The 21,157-nt window shown below is 49.3% G+C and overlaps 1 protein-coding gene across 2 annotated transcripts; it reads left to right on the forward strand.

Moving 5' to 3' along the window:
• The first annotated feature begins 3,439 nt into the window (after positions 1 to 3,439).
• SPR (sepiapterin reductase) lies at positions 3,440 to 11,602 on the forward strand. 2 transcript variants are annotated; one of them, XM_086327594.1, is made up of 3 exons: positions 3,440 to 3,801; positions 4,397 to 4,687; positions 10,783 to 11,602. In XM_086327594.1, the coding sequence occupies exons 1-3, from the start codon at positions 3,480 to 3,482 to the stop codon at positions 10,971 to 10,973; spliced, it is 804 nt and encodes a 267-aa protein (XP_086183720.1). In that variant the 5' UTR covers positions 3,440 to 3,479; the 3' UTR covers positions 10,974 to 11,602. The 2 variants fall into 2 exon arrangements, with proteins under 2 accessions (XP_086183720.1, XP_086183721.1); XM_086327595.1 differs by lacking the exon at positions 4,397 to 4,687.
• The last annotated feature ends 9,555 nt before the right edge of the window (positions 11,603 to 21,157 follow it).

Consider the following 21,157-nt stretch of genomic DNA (forward strand, 5'->3'; position numbering starts at 1 on the left):
GGAGAACTCTTAAAAAGGAGCATCATAGCATTACTGAGTGCAAGCTTGTGCTGCTCACCGTGCAACAGGCCAGTAAATTGAGAGAGGAGGTGTTGGGCAAGAGATGGTAACTATTCAGAAAGCCAGCAGACTGAGAAGACGGTGGAGGAGTGTTCCACAGAATCATCTTACCAAGTTAGAATTCAGGTTTCTTTTATACTAGAAGGGGCAAGGTAGGTATGGCTAGTTGCAAACTTCTTGGTGCTAGAATCCTTTGTCCTTGTAGGTCTCCAGTAGATAAGGTCGAAATGTTCCTATAAACCTCCAACAAGACAAATGTTATCCTCCATTCTGCAACTTTTCATTTCTATATGAGTAAAAGTGTTATGCTTTTAAAAGTCAGAGTCTAGAGAATGCACAATCCCACATATTTCAGGCTGTGCTGCTGCTGCTAAGTCGCTTCAGTTGTGTCCGACTCTGTGCGACCCCATAGACGGCAGCCCACCAGGCTCCCCAATCCTTGGGATTCTCCAGGCAAGAACACCGGAATGGGTTGCCATTTCCTTCTCCAATGCATGAAAGTGAAAAGTGAAAGTGAAGTCGCTCAGTCATGTCCGACTCCTAGTGACCCAAAGGACTGCAGCCTACCAGGCTCCTCCGTCCATGGGATTTTCCAGGCAAGAGTACTGGAGTGGGGTGCCATTGCCTTCTCCAATGCATGCAAGTGAAAGGTGAAAGTGAAGTCGCTCAGTCATGCCCGACTCTTAGTGACCCCATGGACTGCAGCCCACCAGGCTCCTCTGTCCATGGGATTTGCCAGGCAAGAGTACTGGAGTAGGATGCCATTGCCTTCTCCGATTTCAGGCTATAGGCAACACTTTTTACAAAAGGTACTGAGCCAGCATGACAGAAGCACAGGCACCAGAGCACAATGGTTAGAGCTAAAGGAATAGATTCAATATGGAGTCAGGTTTGTTTTTCTCTGTTGCAACAGGTATTGGAAAATGAACACATCAAAAGGGAAAAAGGTTTTTGGTGTTATTGTATAAATGTGAAAGTAATTGCAATAAATTCTACTATTTTCTGGCTTCCAATTCAAACTCAATTTAGAGATTATTCCCTTAACTAACCTGGTAATCTTGACTCCCAACATCACTTAGCATAAATACTTATTTTCTTTATCGTATTTTACATTAAAATGTTTCAAAATAATGCTATGCTATATAAACAAATAAATCTACTAAATTTTCCAGTTTCATTTGTTCTTAGAATAATTTCCACATTAATGTACTACAGTCTGGGGTGTACATTTTACAAAAAGTCTGTGGTAAAGGCACCTAAGTGGAAAGTGAAAAACTTCTTCCAAATTGTTCTGATGTTCACAATGACAGCCCAGAGAACAAGGGAGCAAAGTGCATTTTTCTAGGAGCCTTGAAAGGCGATTTTGCTGTCTGTCCCTGGGGCAGGGAAGAGCCCTGTGTGGACCTGGGCTGAGCCACGAGGGTTGCCTCCCATGCTTGCTAAACTCGCAGGAGACTGCTTTGTAAGGAGATCCGGGGCCATCTGCCAGCTTTCCCATTTTGCCTCTAAGAGATGGAATACTTCCTGCCGCATCAGTGAACAAGGACATCATAGTCACCAGCAGCCACCACAGACGTGAGCTGGTGAGCCCTGAGGGAACTCAGGATTAGGGGTAGAGTTTAAGGAAAGAATACCTGCCATCTAGTGGCCATCAGACTGCAGCCACTCCCTGTGGCGAGCCCTGAGGAACTTAGGGATGTGAAAACAGGATACTGGCCCTTGAAAGCTAAGGCATGTATCAAAGGAATTATTTTAGTGAACCCAGACTTTTGCAACTTCCCATACACAGAAAAGTGCTAACTTCCTTGACTTGGGTCATCTGGTTTTCTTTAATTAACAATAATCTTTTGATGTTTAGACAACCTGTTATTTGTTGCAAAAACTTCTATATAACCTAGTACCTCTCCTTGCTTCCTTGGAGTTCTTTCAGGGTTTCTTGAAATGCTATATCCTTGGCTTGAAGTCCTAAAAATTCCCACCAAATAAAACTTATAAGTTGTGAATATTTTTTTTAAGTTGAGACCTTTCTGTGAAAAAAAGCCAGAAATGTGGGTTTTCTGAACCACAGGCCTGGTCATTTCTGAAAACCTGAATGTGGGAGTGGATGCAATTGCCTACGAGAAAGAGTGTGGCATGAGTGGGTGCAGGATCCCAGCAAATGCAGAACTTTAGGGACAGAAGGAGTGAGAAATCTCAGAGAGGCAAGGGGAATCTGTGTGAACACAGTACAGAGAAGACTCTGTTTCCCCAGAGGTTGTTCCGGGGTGGCGAGTTTCCCCTACAGTGAAGAAGGAATTCATAGGGCCTGGACCCCATCTTAGGCCTGTTCACGCTGATCACGCTCAGCCACCTCTCCAACGGACTCTGGACTCTGTGTTTAGTGCCTATGGAAACTACAATAGAAGGATAAGACCCCCTCCAGACAGGGGAACCTTGAAGATCACATCCAGGTTACTCATCGCCTAGGAGAAAACATACTCTAATCACCCCTCCCTCCGGACAGGTCATAAGTTCTTTCTGTATCTATTGGAGTGTAACCGCAGGCTTATTGATTATTAACTGTTTGAACACCTAACACTTGATAACACTTGAATAATGGGGTTATTGTGATTATATTTACCCTTCCTTTGTTATATGTAAGTCTCAAGGAAATTGGGGTGGTGGGTTCGGAAATGTACACATGGGGTATAAAAGATTTTCACAAATGCTGGTCGGGGTCCTTGGCTAAGAGGAGACTCGGCCTTGGGCCCGCTGGTGTAATAAGCTGCACTCCACTATCTGCAAACGCGTGGCTATAACATTAGTACGGACCCCAGTCCCTACACTGGCACGTGCAGAGGTGTCTAGCAAGAAGCAAGATGGCTTAACCTGGAGGTAATCACTTAAACTGCGCTTCCCATGTAGCTCAGTTGGTAAAAGATCTGCCTGCAGTGCAGGAGACCTGGGTTCGATCCCTGGGTTGGAAGATCCTCCAGAGAAGGAAATGGCAACCCACTCCATTCTTCTTGCCTGGAAAATCTCATGGACAGAGGAGCCTGGCGGGCTGCAGTCCATGGGGTCGCAAAGAGTCGTGCACGACTGAGCGACGAACACTTAATCACTTACACAAGGAAGTTAGGTCTGAACTCGGGAGGAGAATGAATTCCATAGGGGCACTGATGGGTTTGCAGGGCAAAGGATGAGGCCCGCGGTCCGCATTGGGCTAAGATTTCCTGTGGGGGGCCTGCCTCGGATTTAGTCTCTTCGCGCTCTAATTTTGCAGTCGCCTCCACTTTAACCGCCTGCGACCAAGGAAAAGCGTGCCCCGGCGCTCTCCTTAGGTTCCCGCCCTCGCCGGGCGCTGCCTCCTCCTCCTCCCTCCGCGGCCGCCCCGCCCCCTGCCGAGTCATGGTAGCGGTTCCAGCTAGCAGGTAGGAGGCATGGAGGGCAGCGTCGGCAAGGTGGGCGGCCTGGGGCGCACCTTATGCGTGCTGACTGGGGCTTCCCGGGGCTTCGGACGGACGCTGGCCCAAGTCCTGGCCCCGCTGATGTCGCCTCGCTCCGTGCTGGTCCTAAGCGCCCGCAATGACGAGGCCCTGCGGCAGCTGGAGACCGAGCTGGGCGCCGAGTGGCCGGGTCTGCGTATCGTGCGGGTGCCCGCCGACCTGGGCGCCGAGACCGGCTTGCAGCAACTGGTCGGTGCTCTGTGCGACCTCCCCAGGCCCGAAGGCCTGCAGCGAGTGCTGCTCATCAACAATGCGGGTAAGACGCCCGTTGGCCCGTGAGCGCTTGGAATACTGCTTAGCGTCCTGTTCTGTTTTCCCTCTCTTTCATCCCCCTCGCTTCTTGGAACTTTAAAGGTGACTCCTAGGAGTCAGAAAAGACGCCTGGAAGTCCTAGTTTCAGCGAGGTGTGGAGGAAGATTTAGTGCTGCCTCGGCGGCTCATTCTCCCCGCTTCTCCACTCCGCCCCCCTTCCTGTTTCAGCGCCATTTGTTCCAGAATGCCTGTAGAACTTTTCTGATCCTCTTGTTCAGCGCCCTCTGGCGGAGACCTGAGTTAGGGCATGGAGTCTCTCCGCAGTTGTAAATTTCCCCCACTTATCCAAATGGCCCCCAGAGTTCCCCTAAACCCAGCCCCAGAGCAGAGCATGCGCCTTCTCAGTTTGAAGCTTCGGGTATGGGGATTCCCCAGGTACGTCAGTCTGCAGGTCTGGGAAGAGGGAGCCATCTTCAGAAGCCCTAGAGAGACTCCTTTAGCTGTGGTTGGGAAGCGGGTGTCTGAATGAATTTGAAAAGGGCTGGGAGAAGAGAGAACCCCGCCTGGCACTGGGTGATTCGTAAGGTCTGGTTTTTCAGGCACTCTTGGAGATGTATCCAAACGTTGGGTGGACCTGACTGACCCAACTGAAGTGAACAACTACTGGACTCTGAACTTGACTTCCACGCTCTGCCTGACTTCCAGTATCCTGAAGGCCTTCCCGGACAGTCCTGGCCTCAGCAGGACTGTGGTTAACATCTCGTCCATCTGTGCCCTGCAGCCCTTCAAGGGCTGGGGACTGTACTGTGCTGGGAAGGCTGCCCGTAACATGATGTTCCAGGTCCTGGCGGCGGAGGAACCTAGCGTGAGGGTGCTGAGCTATGCCCCAGGTAGGTGAGGCTTTACTGCCATCCATGTTCTCAGAACTGGCAGCTTACCCTTCGGGGACTGGGCTAGGAGCCCTCTCTGTCTCCTCCAGGAAAGGCCCCATAGAGTAGATTGTCCTTGAATCCTGACCCATCACTCCTTAAGGGAAATACAGGCTCCAAGGAAGTTAGGGCTGGTGGGGGCAGGAAGCTGTAGTTAGTGGATATGGACTGAGAGTGGGGAGCTGCCTGGACTTGAGGATGGGGACAGGAAGTCTGAGATATTAGAGTCTGAGAGATGATTAGGATTTTAGGATTTGAATTCCAGGCCTGTGCCTCATTTCTTCATGTGAAATAGGGAAGATGTTACCTGTTTCACAGGGCCCTTTGTAGGACTGAATGAGGTCAAACTTGTAGAAGTGATCCCAAACTGTGAAGGACTATCTAATTGTTATCGTTTGTTAAATAGGACTTATCATACTGTATTATCTTAATGTGTCTAGTCTCTCTCTGCATAGGAAAGCCTTGAAGGCAGGGATTATGCACTATTCATCTTTCTGTCCCAGCTTCTCACACAGCGCTCCACTAAGCCAGTCTGCAGTGAATGTTGGCTGAATGCAGAGCAGACAGACATTGTTGAATGCTGACCATCCCGTGCTGAACTGTGCTGGAACACTGGGGGATGCTGTGATAAATAAGATAGAGCCCCATTCTCATGAAATTTAAAGGAGGGGGGTGCCTTGTGACGGTTGGCCTGGTTTCTCTCTACCATGATGCTACTATACCCCTTTCTTAAGAGTGAGGCTTCTATTCTAGGCTTGAGGTTGCTGGAATTGGAAGATGGTTTATGATGTCTGAGCAATTTAGGTGGAGATCCAGTAGTCTTTTCCCCTAGGAACCCTAGGGGCAGAGAGGTAGATTAAGCTGATCAAAACCCAGATGCAACATAGCCCGATCAAGCCTCGCCTCCAAGGTCTGATCGGTGCCACGTCTACTTCCTCATGATCTCTAGGACCCAGCCCTCCCTCTCTTCCTCCCAAATATATACGGTTATTCTTGCAGCTGACATTCAACGTAGCACCCACTCTGAGCTCAGCCTCAGACTCAGGCAACAGAGAGCAAGTGGAAACCAAAGTCAGGAGCAGAACAAACTCCAGAATGCCATGTGACTGGTTTACGTCTCAGGGAGCTCTCTTGGACATTGTGAGAAAGTTGAACTTTTTTGTGGGGCTCTTAGGGCCTGAATGAAGGCAGAGACCAGTTGGGTTTTTGTTTAAGTCTCTGGAAGAATGTCCTAACAGGTGTCCAAAGATGGAAAGGGCTGTTTGGAAAGGGACCAAATCCCTTCTTACTGGGGATGCACTGATATTTGATTGAAAGATATTTGAGGATCAGGAGGGTGGTTCTTCGACGTCCAAGATTCCTTGATTTTCTGCCCATGAGGTCCATTGACTCCAAATTCTGGGGTGCTGTGGTTCCCCAGGTGAGAAAGTACTTAGAGGGATTTCTCTGGTAGTTCAGTGGCTAAGACTCCGTGCTCCCAATGCAGGGGGCCTGGGTTTGATCCTGGTTCAGGAACTAGATACTACATACCACAACTGAGAGTTCACGTGCCGCAACTGAAGACCACACTTGTCACGACTGAAAGATCCTACGTGTCACCACTAAAAGATGTAGCATGCTGCAGTGGAGATTGAAAATCCACATGCCACAACTAAGACCCGACACAGCCAAATAAATAAGTAAATGTTTTTTAAAAATAAAATCAGTGAACTTGTAAGAGTTCAAGAAGGAAGCACTTTCTGGTGGTGTGACCAGGGATGGCTTTATTGGAGGCAGCTAAACTGGACATTGATCTTGAGGGCTGCTTCCATATCAGCAGGTGGAAGGCATGCTGGATAAGCGGATGTAGAGGTGGGAACGCTCTCCAAACTCACTTTTTGGGGCTAACTTTATCCTGATACTAAAATCAGACAAGGACACTACAAGGAAGGAAAATTATAAGCCAAAATCCTTGATGAGCATAGATGCATAAATCCTCAGCAAAATTGTTAGTGAGCCAAATTCAAAAATACTTTAAGAAGATTGTATACCATGATCAAGTGGGATTTATCCTAGGGATGCAAGGATGTTTCAACATCTACAAATAAATCAGTGTAATACACCACAATAACAAAAGATAAAATTTGTATGATCATCTTAATAGAGAAAACAATGTGAAGAATCAGTTACATTTCTATACACTAATAATGAAGTATCAGGAAAAGAAATTAACAGTCCCATTTACAATTGCATCCAAAAGAATAAAATACCAAGGAACAAATTTAACGAAGGAGATAAAAGACTTGTACACCAAAAACTGTAAGACATTGATGAAAGAATCTCAAGAAAATATAAAATGGAAAGATGCCATGTTCATGGATTGGGTAAATTAATATTGTTAAAATGTCAATACTATCCAACCCAATCTACAGATTTAATGCAATCTCTATCAAGTTTCCAGTGGCATTTTTCACAGAAATAGAACAAGCAATTCTAAAATATATATGGAACCACAGAAAACTCTCAATAGCCAAAGCAGTCTTGAGAAAGAAGAACAAAGATCCCCAGCATCATGCTGCTTGATTTCAAACTATATTACAAAGCCACAGTAATCAAACTAGTATGGTATTGGCATAAAAGATAGACACAATTTACCAGTGAAACCATCTAGTCCTGATGTCTTGGAGAAGATAATTTGGGGTTGAAATAATAGCTTCATAAACTTAGATGTACAAATCTCCCTAGAGATTTGGGAAGTTGTCAGCTATCATTTCTTTTTTTCTATTAGTTAGTTTTAATTGAAGGATAATTACAGAATTTTGTTGTTTTCTGCCAGATATCAACATGAATCAGCCATAGATGTACATATCCTCTCCCTCTTGAACCCTTCTCCCGTCTCCCTCCCCATCCCCCCCCTGTAGGTTGATACAGAGCCCCTGTTTGAGTTCCCTGAGCCATACACCAAATTCCCATTGGCTATCTGTTTTACATATGGTAATGTAAGTTTCCATGTTACTCTCCATACATCTCACCCTCTCCTTCCTTCCCCCCACCATGTCCATAAGTCTGTTCTATCTATTTCTCTGTTGGTGCCCTGCAGATAAATTCATTGGTACCATCTTTCTAGACTGCATATATATGCATTAATATATGATATTTGTCTTTCTCTCTCTGACTTAACTTCACCCTGTATAATAGGCTCTAGGTTTATCCACCTCATTAGAACTGACCCAAATACGTTCCTTTTTATAGCTGAGTAATATTCCATTGTGTATATGTACCACAGCTTCTTTATCCATTCATCTGTCAGTGGACATCTAGGTTGCTTCCATGTTCTAGCTATTGTAAATAGTACTGCTAAGAACATTGGGGTACATGTGTCTTTTTCAATTTTGGTTTCTTCAGGGTATATGCCTAATAGTGGGATTACTGGGTCATATGGTGGTTTTATTCCTAGTTTTTAAGGACTCTCCATACCGTCTTGCATAGTGACTGTATCAGTTTACATTCCCACTGACAGTGCAAGAGGGTTCTAACCCTTTTCTCCACACCCTCTCCAACATTTATTGTTTGTAGACTTTTCTATAAATTTATTTATTTTTTAATTGAAGGGTAATTGCTGCACAGAATTTTGTTGTTTTCTGTCAAATCTCAACATGAGTCAGCCATAGGTATACATATGTCTGCTCCCTTTAGACCCTCCCTCCCATCTCCCTCCCCATCCCACCCCTCTAGGTTGATACAGAGCTCCTGTTTGAGTTTCTTGAGCCATACAGCAAATTCCGGTTGGCTATCTGTTTTACATACGGTAATGAAGTTTCCATGTTACTCTCTCCATACATCTCACCCTCTCCTCCCCTCTCCCCGTCTCTCCCCATGTCCATAAATCTATTCTCTATGTCTGTTTCTCCATTGCTGCCCTGCAAATAAATTCTTCAGTACCATTTTTCTAGATTCCGTACATAAGCGTTATTATACGGTATTTCTCTTTCTCTTTCTGACTTACTTCACTCTGTATGATAGGCTCTAGGTTCATCCACCTCATCAGAATTGACTCAAATGCATTCCTTTTTATGGCTGAGTAATATTCCATTGTATATATGTACCACAACTTCTTTATCCATTCATCTGTCGATGGACACCTAGGTTGCTTCGATGTTCTAGCTATTGTAAATATGGCTGCAATGAACAATGGGATGCATGTGTCTTTTTCAATTTTGGTTTCCTCAGGGTAGGAAACCAAGCTAGGAGTGGGATTGCTGGGTCATCAGTTCAGTTCAGTTCAGTCGCTCAGTCGTGTCCGACTCTTTGCGACCCCATGAATCGCAGCACGCCAGGCCTCCCTGTCCATCACCAACTCCCGGAGTTCACTCAAGACTCAACGTCCATCAAGTCAGTGATGCCATCCAGCCGTCTCATCCTCTGTCATCCCCTTCTCCTCCTGCCCCCAATCCCTCCCAGCATCAGGGTCTTTTCCAATGAGTCAACTCTTCGCATGAGGTGGCCAAAGTACTGGAGTTTCAGCTTTAGCATCATTCCTTCCAAAGAAATCCCAGGGCTGATCTCCTTTAGGATGGACTGGTTGGATCTCCTTGCAGTCCAAGGGACTCTCAAAAGTCTTCTCCAACACCACAGTTCAAAAGCATCAATTCTTTGGTGCTCAGCTTTCTTCACAGTCCAACTCTCACATCCATACATGACCACAGGAAAAACCATAGCCTTGACTAGACGGACCTTTGTTGGCAGAGTAATGTCTCTGCTTTTCAATATGCTATCTAGTTGGTTATAACTTTTCTTCCAAGGAGTAAGCGTCTTTTAATTTCATGGCTGCAGTCACCATCTGCAGTGATTTTGGAGCCCAAAAAAATAAAGTCTGACGCTGTTTCCACTGTTTCCCCATCTATTTCCCATGAAGTGATGGGACCAGATGCCATGATCTTCGTTTTCTGAATGTTGAGTTTTAAGCCAACTTTTCCACTCTCCTCTTTTCACCTTCATCAAGAGGCTTTTTAGTTCCTCTTTACTTTCTGCCATAAGGGTGGTGTCATCTGCATATCTGAGGTTATTGATATTTCTCCCAGCGATCTTGATTCCAGCTTGTGCTTCTTTTAGCCCAGCGTTTCTCATGATGTACTTTGCATAGCAGTTAAATAAGCAGGGTGACAATATACAGCCTTGACGTACTCCTTTTCCTGTTTGGAACCAGTCTCTTGTTCCATGTCCAGTTCTAACTGTTGCTTCCTGACCTGCATACAAGTTTCTCAAGAGGCAGGTCAGGTGGTCTGGTATTCCTATCTCTTTCAGAATTTTCCACAGTTTATTGTGATGCACACAGTCAAAGGCTTTGGCATAGTCAATAAAGCAGAAATAGATGTTTTTCTGGAACTCTCTTGCTTTTTCCATGATCCAGCGGATGTTGGCAATTTGGTCTCTGGTTCCTCTGCCTTTTCTAAAACCAGCTTGAACATCTGGAAGTTCGCGGTTCATGTATTGCTAAAGCCTGGCTTAGAGAATATTGAGCATTACTTTACTAGCATTACTTTAGCTGCTGGGTCATATGGTGGTTTTATTCCTAGTTTTTTAAGGAATCTCCACACCGTCTTCCATAGTGGCTGTATCAATTTACATTCCCACCAACAGTGCAGAGCGTTCCCTTTTATCCACAGCCTCTCCAGCACCTATTGTTTGTAGACTTTTTGGGAATGCACAGGGAGCCACCTACAGCCATGGGAGTTGACCTGGTGCTGGAGCGGGCTGGCTCGGGAGCCCTTGAGAAGTTGGTTGCTCACTTCATTCTCCTCCCACAGGGAGAGTGTCTCTCTCTGCTCTGGGACTTTGAGGGGGAGTGATGGGGTAGCGTGAATCTATAGATTTGGTAGTCTAAGGGGACCGTGTTCAGTGGACACTGGATGAGCCTGGACTCGATAGTGAAGTGTGGAGCCTTTGGTGATGCTGACCACATGTCAGCCAAGGTGAGGTGTTGCCTCTGTCCAGACCTGACTCCACCCAACTCCACACATAGATCAGGGGCCCCTGCCTCAGTCATGTCCCCTCATCTTCTGCTCTTCATCCCCTAGGTCCCCTGGACACTGACATGCAGCAGTTAGCCCGGGAGACCTCTGTGGACCCAGACTTGCGAAAAAGCCTGCAGGAGCTGAAGAGAAAGGGGGAACTTGTGGATTGCAAGATATCAGCCCAGAAACTTCTGAGCTTGCTGCAAAATGACAAGTTCGAGTCTGGAGCCCATATTGACTTCTACGATGAATAAGACCATGCCCTTGGTTTTAGGTGCTCTCTTCCCCTTCTTACAGGCACACCCAGGAGCCCTGTGCCTCCCTACATGCTGCCACAGTGGCGCTGCCAACCCTACCTTACACAGATAAGCACTCATGCTTACTTACTGCCCTGCCCTCAGATCCAACCAACTGTGAGAGCCCTGGGTGGCTGGAGTTCCCAGTTTTCAGATATCTGTATTGACCACCCTGAGTTAGGAGTGAACTTGGGAGAGACAAGTTATGGCTGTTGGTGTTCTTTCTCCCTAGAAATAGAATTTTAGGGATGGGAAAACTAGGACAGGAAGCTAAAAACACTGAGAAAAGGAGGATGGGTCTCTGGCCCATGACGGTCCATGGGGAAGGAGGGATGAGCTAGTGTCAAACAGGAGGACCCACGTAGATTGACAGATGGCCTGGAGGGATAGGAGGACAGTGCAAGTCCCAGCCCACAGGGATGCTCTTTGCCCAGGGTAGCAAGACCTTCACTTGAACTCTGTGTCCTCATTCTGATGCTTCCTCCCTCCAGAATCTGCCATCTATCCACCAGATGGGGGAAAGGAGCCTGAGAGTTTTTTACATGTTAAAGGCAGATACAAATAAAATGTGGATTGTCCTTTGTTAATACCTGCTTTCTCTTCTGATACAGGTCCTATGACTAACTCCCTGGTTTCCTCGACCCAAGGGGTGTTCCTGAGGCAGTTAATCCAAACTTGCGGTATTGCCCTCATGTCCTGGGGCGTCTTGGGGCTGTCTGCCTCTTCTCACAGAGCGCCCCTCAGTAGCAAACCCAGGTTCAAACAAAGTCCTAGGTGACTGGCCCAGACACCTGTGCCTCCTTTATGCCTTTCCTATTCTTACCCTAGTCTTATACCCTTTCCTCACCCTTGACCTATTCAAAGGGTATCCAGCCTTTAGGGCCTGACTCAGAGCTCCCCCGCCCTTGGGGAAAGGTGGTTTCCCTGGCTCTCTTAGATTCCCAACCCTGCCCTTTACCCACATGGCAATGCTTGGATGGATCCCAGATCTTCAGTGGACCTGTCGTGGGCCCTCCTGGTAACATTCATCTGCCCCACAGACCTGATCCTCAGGGGATTGGACATAGGACCAACATGCCTTTATGGAAAGTAGACAAGATTCTAAGAGGAAAAAACCCTGAGAAACCAAGGGTGTGCTCCTTCTGTAGATCAGGAGGTGTGGGCCAGGCTGAGAGCTCTGTGGTGGTGGTGGTCTACAGCCAGGCAGCCCTCTGTCCCTGTTCCTTATTCGGTCAGAGACCATGGTCCCTGCCAGCCGTCTCGGGCCTCAGCCCTGCCTCTGATTGCCGGACAGATCTCTTTGTTCCTCCTCGTGCACAGCAGAGGGCGCACTGAAGCCATGCCTCCTGGGGAACCAGAGGCAACACTGGTCCCTGTGGAGGCAGGCCCTGAGCTAGAGCTGGCCGTGCCCTGCTGGGTTCCCTAGGAGGGAGGGAGCAACTCATGCGCTTTCTTCACCCAGCTGAGCCTTTGCCCTCAGTGGAGTCAAAGGCACTGTTCTCAGATCCCTGCTCTGCCACCCAGGGCAGGTTACTCCTCTTGTTTCAGTTTCCCTATCTGAAAAAAGCGGATTATAATGGTGCCTCCCTCAAAGGGGCATCATGAGTAGTAAATGACCTAATGTTTGTAACTGTTCAGCACAGTGCTGGCGCCACACTGAGTGGCCACAGAAGCTGATATTTATTGCCTTTTAATATCAAGATGGGGTGTCCCTAATGGGTCCCCAGTAAAGGAGCCACCTGGGTTCAATCCCTGGGTCAGGAAGATACCCTGGAAAAGGAAATGGCAACCCATTCCAGTATTCTTGCTTGGAGAATTCTGTGGACAGAGGACCCTGGCAGGCTACAGTCCATGGGGTCACAAGGAGTCGGACACGACTTGAGCAACTCAAGATCCAGAGCATGCGTAGCCTCATCGTGTGGCTCAGATGCCCCTTCCATTGCTGGCCTGTGGCGAGAGCCCTCACCACACCCCCTGTAATCCCGGCCTCTCGGGCTGGGATTCTGTCTGGACAGCTTGTCCTGGATTCACCAGACCCTCAGGAAAATGGTTGAGGCTTGGAGTTGGACCCTCGGTCTCGCTTCCCTCTGTGATAGAGATGCTGTGGGCCTTGGGCAGGGGCTTGTCTCTGGGCTTCAGTTTCCTTAGAGTAGATGAGCTCTAAGATTCTTTCTTGGCAAACTTTTCTCTAAGGTGCTTCAAATGTGGTCAGGCTGCATCTGCAGTTCTCAGATTGGCCTCTGTGGCTGGGGCTGGGCCACAGTCTGGTGAGTGTGGGACAGATCTCGCCTGGCCTCTTGCCTCCAGGGGAATGTAAGGGCAGTCGGCACCAGCAAAATGTATGATGTGCGGTGGGGCTGTCTCCCTCCCCAGGAAGCTGGTTGACCAAGACTTAGGGAGAAGTACCACATGTCCCCACAAGGTGGCAACGCACTCCCATGCCTGACATCCTCTCAGCTCGGAGTTGGGGGATTTGAGAGCCTTGGAAACCCTAGACCTTCCTTTCTGCCTGTACTTTTCTGGACTCTCAGGGGCCCCCAGGAAGCTGGGGAGGCAGAAAGAGCCGGGATCACTCTGCCCGGCGGGTCCTCCTGGCCTCTGTAGTGATCCCTGTGCTCTGACCATAGGGATTTCCCAGGCCTTGCTTCTTGGGCTGGACTCAGGCTCGCAGGTCCTGCACCCCTGGGGCAGGGAGGCCTTCCTGCCACCTCAGGGGCAGCCATGTGTGTTCTTAGAGTGCACGGCCTGTCCTTGGCTACCACACACATGAGCGCACTCGAACACACACACAATACATGCCTGCACGTGCCCAGAGCTCAGCTGCTGGCCGGCGGGCCTCAGATTAGCCTAAAGACAAACAAGGTTTCTTTGTCTGTGGCCTGAATGAGCTGGTAGTTTTTCGGTTTTGTGTTTAATACCCCTGAGCTGGAGGCCAGCAGCTGGCCTGTGGGAGTGGGGGATGGGAATAGTCCAGGCACACCCCAGGGAGCCCCAGCACCCACCTCTGTCCATGAGCATGACCAGCAGGGGTTGGATTGGTCAGAAGCTCCCTGTCCACCCCCAATTCCTCTCCTTTGTCCCCTGAGTGGGTGAAGCACGTCCCCTAGCACTCAGCCTAGAGCCTGAGTCCACTGTTTGGCCAAGGCTGGATGTGAGCAGCTGTTCTACCTGGCCTCAGGACCACTCCTAGGGCAAGGTGCCACCGGCTCTCCCCGGGGTCTCACCTCAGAGCTGGGCTCGGGCTTGCTGCCTCCAGCCTGCTCTCGCCCAGCCTCTCCCCGCAGAACACGGCCTCTTGTGCAGACGTGTGTGCAGTAATTCCCGCTCCCAGTGCCCAGCCTTGCGCCCTCACCACAGGACCTCACCGGGGTCCTGTGCGGTGGCAGGGATGGGGGTGAAAGCACTGCCAGTCACGGGGTGGGGCCCCCGCAGCATCACACAGTGATGGGGTAGCGCGGAGGGGCATGGGTCTGAAGACACCAGGCAGCTTGCGGGGAGGTTAGCCGAGGACTCACTGGGAGCCTCTGGGGCCACTGAAGATGGGGTTAGAGGGTAGCTGGACGGAGGAGAGAGTGAGCTGTCGTTGCTTCTCTGCCCCAGCCCCAAGGTCTTCTGCCTGCAGTGCTGGGAGGCAGTGCTAAACGCTGGACATTCCCTCAGACTTGAAGTAAAGCCCACCTTCCCACTCCCACCCCAAATTATCCCACTCCAGCAAGACTCCCCTACCCTCCCTCTGTCTCCCATTTCCCCCAACCCCACAGCTCTAACTGCCCTTAGTGTGAGCTGAGAGGGTCCTGACCTTTGACTTTCAGGAAGTGGTTGGGAAAAGGAAGGAAGGGAAAAGGAAGCCTCTTTTTTCCTTTGAGGGATCCACCTCTCAGGCCTACCTCCAGCTGATTCCAGGGGCTCAGACGATTCCTCAGCTGACCGGCCTGCAAGCTGTCTAGTGGTCTCTTAGCCCACAGGCCCAAGTCCCTCATCCCCAACCCCAGGACAAGGGAAGAGAGGGGCCTGGGTCCCACTTTTGAGACCCGTGCCTCCTCTTGGGGCCGCGGAAATCTGTCTGGTCCATACTCTGGTTCAGGTCTTGGTCCAGCTGCTGTGGAGTCCTTTCCTGTCAGGTCCTGCCCTTCCAAGGCCCAGTTTGACCCCAGGGATCCAAGGCTCAAGGGGCTGTGTGTATCCCGGAGACCTTAGGCAGACCTAATTCTTTGAGGCCTTGTTGAGTCTTTGATGATAAGTGAGTGAATGGATGAATGAATGAGTGAGCAAGTGAATCCATAGTGGCCCACTGCCAGGGGTTGAGTGAAGCATTTAAAAGGGCTGGGTGTGATGACTGGTGCCTGGCAGTTAAGCCTCCACCCACCCCAACCTTCCCTATGTGGGGGTTAAACCCCACCTCCTTGGATTCCCCTTGGAATCCCTGAAGGCAAGCCCTCGTGTGTATTGCGGACATGGGTAGGACTGGCCTGTGTCAGAATCACCAAGAAAGGTAAAAAAAAAAAATCACTCCTCCATTGTCCCTCCTCTACTACAGATTCCAATTCAGTGGGTCCAAGTATGTCCCTACTCCAATGCTACAGTACTAAAAAACGAGCTGTAAAAATTAATTAACTAATTTAAAAGGTGAGCTGTGAACCTTGTAAACTCAGGTGATACTGGCAGAGATCAAAGGAGCTAACCCCTCAAAGAAGGGGAAGTTCAAGAGACAGAGTCAGGCTTAAGAGTTGGGGTTAGTCTAGGTCAGAATTAAGGATTAATATGTGGCCAAGGTCAGGGTCATTGTGAGTCCAGGTTTGGGGTCAGCCCAGGGCCATGGGCAGGCTGAGCTTATGCTGGGAGTTGGGAATAACAAAAGGGAGACAGAACATTTGGGAAGCAAAGGAGGCCTGCACATAAGTGACGAGCAGCGGGGTGAGCTGGCTCAGTAGGAGAAGAAGGCCAAGCCTGAAGACAGTGACCACGGCGAGGAGTCAGGCGGGGAGCTGCTCCCAGCCTCATGACCACCCCAGCTTCCACCGCCCTATCCCCCAGGCAGGCACCCTGTGCGCAGGGCAGGGACAGCTGCATCGTCCTCTGAGACGAAATGGGCTTTCTCTAAGAGTCCGTCCTCGGGGCCTGCTGGGAGTGACAGGAAAGGGATGGGCTAAATGAGGGAGGGGAGGCACGGCTTCTCTCTTCTCTGAAGCATCCAGGTCGAGACGACAAAACTCAGACGGCAAGGGTGAATGGCTGAGACAGCATGAACAGGACAGAAGAGGAAGACAGAGGAACACAGGGAGGAAAACAGACAACGGTTTGCAACATAGTGAGACAGATTTAGATGGAAGGAGAGAGTAAGAGAAACCACATACACACACACACTCTCTCTGTCTTTCCCTCACACACACTCACACACACCCGGGCCTGCGCTCATGCAGCCGCCCTGAGCCTCGCTGGAAATAATCCCACTCTGACGTGGGGCCTCAGCTGCACAGGCGGCACCGAGCTGTTACCTTGCACATCTGTCAGCTCCAAATGTAGAAGCTGTCGTAGGGTTGTGTGTGTGAGTGTGAGAGTGTGTGCATGTGTGCGCCTATTCCTCCCAGAGAATGCTGAGGCCCTCAGCCTGGCAGAGGGAGATCCCCAAGGACCCGGAGGCTCTCCAGGAAGTCCACACCCAGGGAAGCAGGCCCACTCCCTCCCGGCCTGCACACGGAGAGGCCTAGTACCGGGCTTGGCTTCTGTGGCCTGGTTTAGCCTCTTAGAGCCATGCGGCCCTGGGCAACTGGAGCCACTGGGTGTCCTTACTTGTCGGTAGGGAGGAAGGGTGGCCAAACCCCCTGGATCCTACAGGGGTGGTAGTGAGTGTTGGCCTCCTGTATGCCCGTCATTCCTGGACCTCAGGGGTTCTTCGCAGCCTTTTGCTAGAGCCGGGATCCCTTCGGTGGCTGACTCCTGACTTCCAGGGATGCACCCAGCTTGCAGCTCCCTCTGGGAGCACCAAAGCCGTGGCCTTCCTCTGGCTGGCTCTTCTCCCAGCTGGATTCCCCGCTGGGCCTAGGGATGTGCTGGGACACTGACTCTGGGCCATAGAGGTCTGAGAATCTCAGATCCTGAGCAGGGAGTGTGGACTAAGGCCCAGGGTGCTTACCTTTTTCTGGTGGGGAGCAGGGGAGGCTGGCCCCCTTCTCTTCACTGACCCTTTCCAAGCTCTTACCCCTGGCCCCTGGGTCAGGAAGTTCTTTTCTGTGCATTTGCACTCCTTCCTGCTTTTATCTACACTTGTCATAAAGGGATTTTACAGTCATGAGGAAGAGTCCTCCAAATCTGTTCAGAAAGGAGGGCAGCCTTCTCAGTCTAAGTGAATAGGAGCCCTGGTGGAAGGCACCCCGCCCCAGGTCAGAGTTCCTCTCACAGTGCCAGGCCCAGAGGTGGAAGCCTCCCCACACCCACATAACTGACCCCATCAAGACAGGCAGAGTCCAGAGGCCCTACCACCCATCCCACTCGCCAGAAGCCCCACCTCTGCCCTGCCTCCTCAAAGCCAGTCCCAACTCCCAAGTCATCTCTCCCTCCTTCCCAAGATCCACCATCCTTTCTGCCCGAAGGTTGGATGGGCCATTCTAGGCAGGTTGTAGGTGCCTACTTTGCTCAAAGCAGTGAAAAAGGACATGAGGCCTGAGTGCTTGCATCTGTGGCTCCAGCCCTGTGTTCCCAAGAAGGTGAGTGGTCGTCATTCAGGGTGTGTTCTTCCCTGGGGCCGGAGCCTCTGTATGCACATATGTGGATACATATGAATCACACTTAGGCCTGCCCTGGCCCCCAGCCAAGTATGTATGGGTCCCTGTTTGCCACCTTAGTATTAATATTTGGCTCTGCTTATGTCATGTATGGATGTGAGAGTTGGACTGTGAAGAAAGCTGAGCGCCGAAGAATTGATGCTTTTGAACTGTGGTGTTGGAGAAGACTCTTGAGAGTCCTTTGGACTGCAAGGAGATCCAACCAGTCCATTCTGAAGGAGATCAGCCCTGGGATTTCTTTGGAAGGAATGATGCTGAAGCTGAAACTCCAGTACTTTGGCCACCTCATGTGAAAAGTTGACTCATTGGAAAAGACCCTGATGCTGGGATGGATTGGGGGCAGGAGGAGAAGGGGACGACAGAGGATGAGATGGCTGGATGGCATCACTGACTCGATGGACGTGAGTCTGAGTGAACTCCGGGAGTTGGTGATCGACAGGGAGGCCTGGCGTGCTGTGATTCATGGGGTCCCAAAGAGTCGGACACAACTGAGCAAATGAACTGACTGACTGACCGATGCGTGAAAAATGTCAGCCACTCAGTCGTGTCCGATTCTTTGTGACCCCATGAACTATAGCCCGCCAGGCTCCTGTGTCCATGGGATTCTCCAGACAAGAAAACTGGTGTGGGTATCCATTCCCTTCTCCAGGGGATCTTCCCAACCCAGGGATTGAACCTGGGTCTCCTGCATTTCAGACAGATTCTTTACCATCTAAGTCACCATAGTATACCTGTGTATAAAACTTTTGATGTAAAACTTGCCAGGTAACAGTATATGCATGCAACTGTGGGCCTGGGTATCTATCTGTGCGTATCTAGAAGACAATTACGTGAATTTGAGTGTAGGTATAAATTACTGTGAGTACACACCCACTTTCATATCTGCGTGACAGTTGGCTTGTACACTTAAAGCATACATGCATAGAGCAGTGTGCAGACATGATTACATGTGATTATGTGTCACCACATGTCCCTGGGTTGCTCTCAGGTTATAACTGAATGTGCAAGTGTATAGTGTGACAAGCCTGAACCTGTGCAAAGTTGTGCAAGAGATTTAACCAGCCAGCATATGTGGGAGTGTGTGGGGGGGGTGTGTGTGTGTGTGTGATTTTGACATGGGGCAAGTGTACTTGGAAAAAGGGGTGTGTTCAGGCCTGGGGCCGAGGAACGACAACTGTGTGTCGACAAACTCCAGCCACCCCTTAAACCACGTCCGGTGAGAAGGAAATGTGTAAATGTGTTTGTTAAATACAAAACAGAAAGCCACAAAACACCAGGCCCTGCAGTGGTAAGAACAAATCAAGCAAGTTTCTCTCCCCTCTCCCTCTCCAGCGTCTCGGCCCCTCTCTGGCGCTGTTCCCTCACACCTAAGCCCAATGGTGTTTTGCAGTCTTTCAGCTGTTACCTCAGTCCCTCGTCGCCTCATTCCCGATTCACTCCGTTGCTATAGGTATGTTTGAAACCCCAGCGTGGTAGATTTTAATTAGTCTTCCTACAGATGGCCAATTAACATTCATTACTTTTGCCTTGAGCGATTAATTATGAGTTTGGATAGAAAAGGAGAGAAGAGGAGAGGAAGATGGGCAGGTGAATGAAAGAAGAAAGAGATGGGGGTTTGATTGGGAGTTTGGAATTTTTACACAGAGCAGGCTGGTGGGGGAGAGGGTGGGAAAGAGCCGTTTGAATCCCCTCACTCCCAGCGGCCTCCCTCTGCCCACAGCTGCTCTGGGGCCCTAATCGGCTTGGCTGGCCCAGCCCTCCAGGGAAATAGCGCTCACACCCTCCTTTGGGCATCCTTAAGCCTTTGGTGTTCCCTGACCCCAGCTTCTTTCATTAATACCAGCCCTCTTGTTTTTCGTGCCAGAGCTGGGTGGGAACTGTGTCAGGAATCATCCAAAATGCAGCAGATAACCCAGAAGTGAAACCCTGCTGGCATTCACTCATTCTTCTAAAGGTAGCAGCTCATTGTACAGATGAGGAAACTGAGGCTCAGACAGGAAATGACTTCTCCAGCTCGTGCATCTCTGGGGAGAAAGTCCAGCTCCCCTTGCGCGGCCACCGGGGTGTCTGTAAAGAATTTGAGCAGTGTTTAACCTTACAGTCTGTAACAAACTCATCTGCCGTCAGACAGAAGTGTTCTTCAGGGTCTCGAGTGTAACTCACACCCTCCAGTGCGTACTCATGTGGCTTCCCAGCTCATTAAAAGGCTCCCTGGGTGATGTTGCCTGTTTAGGAGCTGCAGCTATGTCCCTAATTCTAAATTCATTCCAGGAATGGAGGAAAGATTCTAAATGTAAACGGTGGTCTTTCGGGTGGGAGGATCACAGATGATTTTTGTTTTCTTTGTTACAATCACTTGTATTTTTTACTTTCTCCAGCACAAATACATGACTTGACCTGTATAAAGTATATTAAGTATGACTGTATTTTACTTAAAATTTCTTCAAAGTATATTTGTACAAAGAAACAGGAGTCCATATTTGTTTATGGTCTTTTTTTTAAGACCGTAAATATGTACAACAAAAATTGAACACGGCCTATCATTCAGCTTGCTTGTCACCTGCCCTTATTCATGTTGCAGTCTGTCTTCTACTTAGACCATGTCTCAGTGTCCTCCTCTATCTGCCAGGTTGAGTTGCAAAGAGTACTCACCTACTAATGTCACGGGGACTAAATAAAATAACGCCTGGTAAGTCTTAGTGCCTTGTATCTAGAAAGAGCTCAACAAGTATTAGTTGTAATCAATAACACCAAGATTTTTACAATAATGATATCGGAGTGGTGGAACTTTGAAGAATTTTTATGTACCTCTTTTTGCTTTATAGTGTTCTGAAAATTTTTCTGTCATGAAAATTCCTTTCCTTGGCAATTAGAAGAAAATTTAATAAGAGAGAGAATAAACTGAGACATAAAAAGAAGGAAAGAGGGATAGAAGAATGTACACTGTTCAAACCAAATGTAGCTCTTCTGATTTTTTTTCTCAAATGTCTACTGCTCTGCTCATGCTACCGTGAGTGCAGTTGTGGGGCCTAGCCCCCTGGAAGTCTCACTCACGGGGACAAGCACTCTTACCTCCAGGAGACTCCCTCCTGCTCCTCTCGTGGTGGTTAAGTCTGCTGGATCCCTCACATCCCCAGTGGCTTCCCCTGGCCAATCCCACTCCCTGCTTAAGCTTGACCTAAGAGCCTGTTTCGTCGGATCTCCTTTATTCTGGGGTTGTGTGGCTCACACAGAATATGGCTGTTTGGACCAAAGATTCCTCAGATTAGGGTTTGGGTGGAACAAGAAACGGTTGGCATCTCTGATATTGTGCTTTTGCCATGTTGCTCCTAAAACCTCCTGCCACCCACTCCACACCAT

This window comes from Bos grunniens, chromosome 11 (genome assembly GCF_055505025.1).
Source record: "Bos grunniens cultivar Pamir isolate PY7600 chromosome 11, Bosgru_T2T1.0, whole genome shotgun sequence".
In the NCBI taxonomy this organism is placed as follows: Eukaryota; Metazoa; Chordata; class Mammalia; order Artiodactyla; family Bovidae; genus Bos; species Bos grunniens.

Coding starts and splice junctions, on each gene's coding strand:
- SPR (XM_086327594.1), top strand. CDS start 3,480: ATGGAGGGCAGCGTCGGCAAGGTGGGCGGCCTGGGGCGCACCTTATGC. Junction 3,802..4,396: donor GCTGCTCATCAACAATGCGG/GTAAGACGCCCG, acceptor CTGGTTTTTCAG/GCACTCTTGGAGATGTATCC. Junction 4,688..10,782: donor GGTGCTGAGCTATGCCCCAG/GTAGGTGAGGCT, acceptor TTCATCCCCTAG/GTCCCCTGGACACTGACATG.